Genomic DNA, 6,693 nt, shown 5'->3' with positions numbered 1-6,693 from the left:
ATCATACTTACATGACAATGTGAATACTATAGTGTATGAATAAGGTATTATTTTAGCAACTACAAAGATTTGTGTCAAAAGTCAAAATAGAATCATAACCAGGAAAATTTTGATAAATAGATTTACAAACTTTTTTTTTTTTTGTATGGACGGTCTCAAAAGATATGTGGCAATAAAATTAACGAATTAACAGCACAGACAACATTTACCGTATAAAGAACAAAAAATATTATAAACAATATAATTATAAGATGATTAGTACACTATATCATATCAAAAGGGTCTGTAATGTATCTGCTAAATGACTAAATGTTAATGTAAATGTATATCATATGAAATATATTAAATTAACTAAAATGTCTTTCAAGCAAGTGAATTTTTTTAGTTTTTTTTAAGAATTCAAATATATATCAACACCTTTATGAAAATAAAACAAAATTGAAAATGAATATAAATAAACAATTTTATTTTTTTTTGAATTAATGAATGTAAAATTTTGTAAGAAAGTAATAAACACGCAGATTGATTTTTTGGGGTGTTTTAAAAAAAAATGTTTATTAATGCACAAACAACCATCAGCAAATAAAAATGATAGACAATGACAACAAAATAAAAGAAAAGAAAAGAAAAAAGAAAAAGTTTAATACATAATAAACTGAGAAACAAAATTCGAGGCTTAGGCTACATGTCATTAAAGAAGAGTTACAAACAGATAAAGTTTTTAAAGCTTTTTTGTTCTTAGACAACTGGATCAATGAAAGGTATTGCTCAAATGCTTTCATGAAAACAAAAGAGAGAGGTCTGGAGTGTGAATATGTGCATCTGTGATGCGGAATTTTGCAAGCGCAGATTGTTTTTTTACATTTTTTGTTTTAAACATTTATTCAGAAATACAAGTGTGACAGAACATATGCCAAGGAAAAGAGCCAGGGGTTCAAGGATGACCAAACAATATACAGCAATTACAAATCAAAAGAGAAAAAGTAGAAAAATAAATAAGTAAATGAGAAAAAATAGGATAAATAAAATAAACAGATCACACAACAAAAAACATACTCTCCTCAAAACACAAAATAATTATCAGATAAAAATTATACAAAAACACCAAAAAGTGAGCATACATTCAAAGTTTTAGTTGCCTTTTAGTTACAGGAGGTAGATAAAGATTTAATATAACTTTTAATATCTTCTTGAAAGTAAGAGAAGTGGGGGGTAACTTTCATAACCTTGCATTTGTGGATAAAATATTTGGCAAGTAAAATAAGTAAGTTGCAGAGAAAGTAAATATTTCCATATTGCTTCTCAAAAGTGAAAATTCCAAACAAAACATCCTTAAAGAAAAGCTCAAAGTCATTATGTATGAAGTTTACAATGAACTTGCCAAAGTTTTCTTGTACGAACACAATGCCAAAAAAGCGCAGACTGGTTTGCATTTCCCGTTTAGTGTACGAATGACGTCACACACGTCTGAAATCTCGCGATAGTCTGTGGCGGGCCCGTTTTGCGGGAACAGTGTCAACAGAAAAGCCGGGGGCCGTGGATGACGCCTGGTGTGCTTGCTCTATTTGGGCTGTAGTTTGAAACTTCCCAATCAAACCTATATACTTATTTTAAACGGAATTACTCGTGTCCATAGCGAAATAACGGAATTAGCCAGCTCATCATGTCCCAAACAGACAGCAGCATGGAGCAGCAGCAGCGGGAAGAGCCGAGCCAACTCGACTCGGCCAGTCCGGCAGAGGTGAGCGCTTCTTTCCCATCATATCCCACTTATAATTACACCCCAGTTTATCTGGGACTTTAAAACACAGACTGATGGCGCTGGAAACAAAGCGCCGACGAACCATCTGAGCGCGTCTCTGAAAAAGTGTTTGTTAGCATGTAACGTTATTGTTATTGTTTCGGCTCAGATGAATAGATGAGCAGATCGGCGTCCATTTTCACACTCATAACAACATTTGATCACTTTTTACACTGGCAAATTGGCAGATTTAGGGATAGGGTTAGAGAGATGGCCGGTTTGATATGTTGTTGTCGCCTGAATACACTTAATATGACAATCAATGGTGTTGCTATTTTGTTACTTTAAGAACGGTAACGTTACTTTAAATTGACCACGTTTCGCTACATACCGGTCAGGCAGAGACATTTGTATGGATTGAGCTCCAGTTATCCATTTGCTCTCTTCTTTTTGTGGACTTAATTCAAAATAAACGTTCCGTTTTATTTTCATGGGACGTTCCGACTCTGAACCCGCCACCGGAACGCTGCGATGTCACAAAAGTTATACTTGGTTGTCGTTTAGACGTATTTTTAAATCAGTTGTGCGGCTTTTAGTAACTGCGTTCTTAAACTGAGCTAATATTTGAATTAAAGTGAAGTTCTGATTGAACGTCTAGTATCGCGGTAACGGTCGTCAAAGAACAATACTTGCATAAGAATCTTCAGGTTAAGCTTTCGTATTTTGTTACCAAACCTGTGTGGATATGTTGAGGTCATTTGTATGCTCGTGTAATTGTTAAAATTAACAAATATCAAATGTAGGCATTTAAAATGTATTTTTAGTTTTCAGAAAACAGACTAAAAATGTAGATGACGGAATCGAGCCCTCGTGGGCGTATGCAAAATATTGTCCAATCAAATGCTGCTTGAGTGAAAATATCCCTTTCCTTTCCTTTAAAGTCTGCATGCAATTAAACTTTAACCTATTTTCTAAATGCATGTTATAGATCTTATTGTGAATGATTCAGCCATGTATTTTCTTTTTTTTTTTTTTTTTTTAAGTTTGACCTCAGTATTTTCTAAATCAAAATGTCATAACTTGATTAGATGTACATCACAATACAGAAGAATGGATCTGTCACTACTTCAGTTTCTTCACAAACTTCCTGTTTCATAGGAAATGTCAAAACAGGATAAGAAACAGTCCATCAATCTTGCCTTTTATATTTTTTTTCCAGCAGTTCAAGCATAAATTACATCACTGTTTCTCTTTAAGGATGATGCTTCAGAAAACGGTCACGATGAAGCGTCGGATACCGCAATGGATAGTGAAGCGCAGTCGCCATCACCTCCCTCGGCAAAGGAAAAGGACCAGCCGGGTGGATATGAAGAAAAAGTGGTAATGCATTTAGCCTTCCATAACAATCAAAGTTACTTGAGTTATAAATGCGTATTACAGTTATGCAAGAATGTTGACCCATAATTTGTTGTGACATTGTGTGTATTGTTGAATTCTACTGCTTTGTTTCAACAGCAAACAGACCGGACCAACAGATTCGATTACCTCCTAAAGCAGACCGAATTGTTCGCTCATTTCATCCAACCAGCTGCCCAGAAGACCCCAACTTCTCCTCTGAAGATGAAGCCTGGCCGCCCTCGCATTAAAAAAGATGAGAAGCAGAACCTGCTCTCTGCTGGAGAGTGAGTTTGCCCACTCTTTTCTAGCAGAATTGGTTTCAAAAGTATTTTTCCCATTTGTTTTCTTCATAAAAATCGTGCTGCCAGTGATACCACCGATTAACAAATTTATGTTATTAAAATGATGAGATGATTAATCAAAATCAAAATAAAATCGCGATATGGCTTAGTCAAGTCACATTAATTTCTATAATGCTTCATACAATACAGATTGTTTTAAAGCAGCTTTGTTATTCAGCTTGAGTCAGGTCAGTTCAATAACGACATGATGTTACAAGATGCGATTCAGCTATAAAACTGCACTATAGTACAACAACAACAACGTCATCCAGCTTAATTCAGTTCAAGTTGTTTTTCTCATCCGATAGTGTCAGCGCAGTCATATTGATCTTAGTGCCATTATTGAGTCACAAAGTGTTTAAAATTGCAATTTAATTAAATATATTTGAGAGTGAAGCACAGCACTGTGTTCTTTTACATGAGTAGCTCGTGATCCAGTGTTTTCAGTGTCTCAGAAGGACTGGTTTTACTGTGAATATTATTAGTATTTTTCTTAAATACTATTTTTTCATTTTTTTTGTACAGTCAAATTATCTTAGAATTAGTTTTTTTTGTATCGTATAATATTTTTATTATATGTATAGTCAGTCACACAGTTTTGTCCAAACTGCATCTTTACAAACAAGCAGAGCAAAGCTTTAAAAATACAGTTTAAATCAGAATTGCAATTAGGGTTTTTGTTCTCCCCATAAATCATGGTGCCCTAAATATTGCATTTATTATTGGTTCATTCATAACTCCAATAGTGTCAGCTCCATGTGTTAGTAATGTGTCTATCAGATAGTCACTCACTGCTGACTTGACTGTGCGTTCTTTTTAAGTAACCGCCACCGTCGGACTGAGCAGGAGGAGGATGAGGAGCTGCTGAGTGAGAGCAGCAAGGCCACCAGCGTTTGCACACGTTTTGACGAGTCGCCTTCCTGTGAGTTAAACGCACATTAAAACACTTCATCTCTGTTATAAACACCTAGAACAGTGTTTTTAAATGAAATCCGGTCAATGGCCTCTTGGTAATTTCAAGGAAAGCTTATTGTGGCCAATGAACATTTGTTATCAGATGTGAAAAATGGCAAACTGAGAGACTACCAAGTCCGTGGACTGAACTGGCTCATTTCCCTCTATGAGAACGGAATCAATGGGATCCTTGCTGATGAAATGGTATGACTCCACACATTGATTCATTGTCCTTTTATTAGTAAACATAGAAATATCAGATTGTTTGAAGGATATAATTGTTGATTCCAAGCCTGTAAAAGTTATGGAAACTCCTAGAGTCTCTCAGCTGTAAAATATTTCAGCAGCCAGAATCTGGTTTTAATCTGTGTCCATTACAAATGTCTCACACCTCTTGTCTTCTCTTGTCCCATCAGGGTCTTGGTAAGACTCTACAGACCATCTCTCTGCTGGGCTACATGAAGCATTATAGAAACATTCCTGGACCTCACATGGTTTTGGTGCCCAAATCCACCCTGTATAACTGGATGAATGAGTTCAAGCGTTGGGTTCCCTCTCTACGTGCTGTCTGCCTCATCGGTGACAGAGATGAAAGAGTAAGTAGGGGTCTCCATTGATCTTATTGTGAATTAGGACTTGAAGAACCCTTTTTCTTCAACTTTTATGAATTTCTGGTCATCTAATAACTCGCTTCTGGTTGCAGATGGCTTTTTTCCGTGACACACTGCTGCCAGGAGAATGGGATGTGTGCGTCACCTCCTATGAGATGCTCATTATCGAGAGGGCCGTCTTCAAAAAGTTCAACTGGAGATACCTGGTCATTGATGAGGCTCACCGTATCAAGAATGAGAAATCAAAGGTCTGTCTTCAGCATGATTTTACCACAGTCAGTTACTGAATGATTGTGAGTCCCTGGTTTCCTCTGGTCTAAAAGTAAACTAGTAAAGTTTGTTCTCTCAGCTTTCAGAGATAGTGCGAGAGTTCAAGACCACAAATCGATTGCTGCTGACTGGAACCCCACTACAGAACAACCTCCATGAGCTTTGGGCACTGCTGAACTTCCTGCTGCCTGACGTTTTCAACTCCTCAGAGGTGCCACTTCTTTCTTGCATACTGCCACAAGAACTCTGGCATATGCACATGTTGTTATGTCTATCTTGTCTATCTTGTCTATCTTTTGAAATTCTCTTTTTGCTGCTGAACCGGTTATGAATGCATTTTGTCTTTCCATTTTGTGCAGGATTTTGATTCTTGGTTTGACACCAATAACTGTCTGGGAGACACAAAACTGGTGGAACGTCTACATACTGTGAGTTGATTTTCCTTTGACTCCTATCTAGACATTTATAGCATGAATCTGTAAGTGAATCTCATGAAAATATGTTTGTTAAAATTAAATAATTAAATAAAAAAAGAAAATTATATGTGGTATAAACGGGCTTAATTTTTGTAATGCAAAATTTTAAATGTATTTTTTAAGTTATATATAAAGTTATATAATAATGTTTTATTTTACTTTAAATGTAATTAATTTATTATAAATATTGAGAATGTTAATAAAATATTTAGAACGAGAGAGATTATATCAAGCAAAATTTAGTATAATTTTAGTATGAAGTACTAATAAAATACTAATACTTTAGTATTTTAGTATAAAAATTTAGTATAAATTTTAAATATAGTTATTTTTTTAAATATAGTTTAAATATTGAGAATGATAATAATAAAATTATTTATTAGTGAGAATAGATTAAAGCAAAAAAGGGGGAATATATATGTATATGTATATGTGACCCTGGAGCACAAAACCAGTCTTAAGTCGCTGTTATGCCAAAAACCATTAGGACATTAAGTAAAGATCATGTTCCATGAAGATATTTTGTAAATTTCCTACTGTAAATATATCAAAATGTTTTGATTTTTAATCAAAAATTTTTGATTAGTAATATGCTAAGAACTTAATTTGGACAACTTTAAAGGCGATTTTCTCAGTATTTGGATTTTTTTGCACCCTCAGATTCCAGATTTTCAAATAGTTGTATCTCGACCAAATATTGTCCTATCCTAACAAACCATACATCAATGGAAAGCTTATCCAGGGTCTCACACACACACACACACACACACACACACACACACATATATATACATATATATAATAAATAAATAAATAATAAAACTTGTAACTAACAAATCTCTTAATGTTACAGGTACTTCGTCCATTCCTGTTGAGACGTATCAAAGCCGATGTGGAGAAGT

General features: G+C 34.8%; 1 protein-coding gene across 1 annotated transcript in view; it reads left to right on the top strand.

The window, feature by feature from the left end:
- The first annotated feature begins 1,474 nt into the window (after positions 1-1,474).
- LOC107703846 (SWI/SNF-related matrix-associated actin-dependent regulator of chromatin subfamily A member 5) overlaps positions 1,475-6,693 on the top strand; it is a 13,305-nt gene continuing 8,086 nt past the window's right edge. Inside the window, exons 1-10 of the mRNA XM_016506614.1 lie at positions 1,475-1,741; positions 2,999-3,121; positions 3,257-3,423; positions 4,302-4,402; positions 4,538-4,638; positions 4,851-5,030; positions 5,138-5,293; positions 5,395-5,526; positions 5,675-5,743; positions 6,645-6,683. Coding sequence (XP_016362100.1) covers positions 1,664-1,741; positions 2,999-3,121; positions 3,257-3,423; positions 4,302-4,402; positions 4,538-4,638; positions 4,851-5,030; positions 5,138-5,293; positions 5,395-5,526; positions 5,675-5,743; positions 6,645-6,683 — 1,146 coding nt within the window. The 5' untranslated portion in view covers positions 1,475-1,663. The remainder of the gene's footprint in view (positions 1,742-2,998; positions 3,122-3,256; positions 3,424-4,301; positions 4,403-4,537; positions 4,639-4,850; positions 5,031-5,137; positions 5,294-5,394; positions 5,527-5,674; positions 5,744-6,644; positions 6,684-6,693) is intronic.

The sequence above is a fragment of the Sinocyclocheilus anshuiensis genome, unplaced genomic scaffold (assembly GCF_001515605.1).
Source record: "Sinocyclocheilus anshuiensis isolate Anshui unplaced genomic scaffold, SAMN03320099.WGS_v1.1 scaffold274, whole genome shotgun sequence".
NCBI lineage: Eukaryota > Metazoa > Chordata > Actinopteri > Cypriniformes > Cyprinidae > Sinocyclocheilus > Sinocyclocheilus anshuiensis.
The sequence above is the reverse complement of the archived record's forward strand: the minus strand, read 5'-3'. Positions and strand labels throughout refer to the sequence as shown.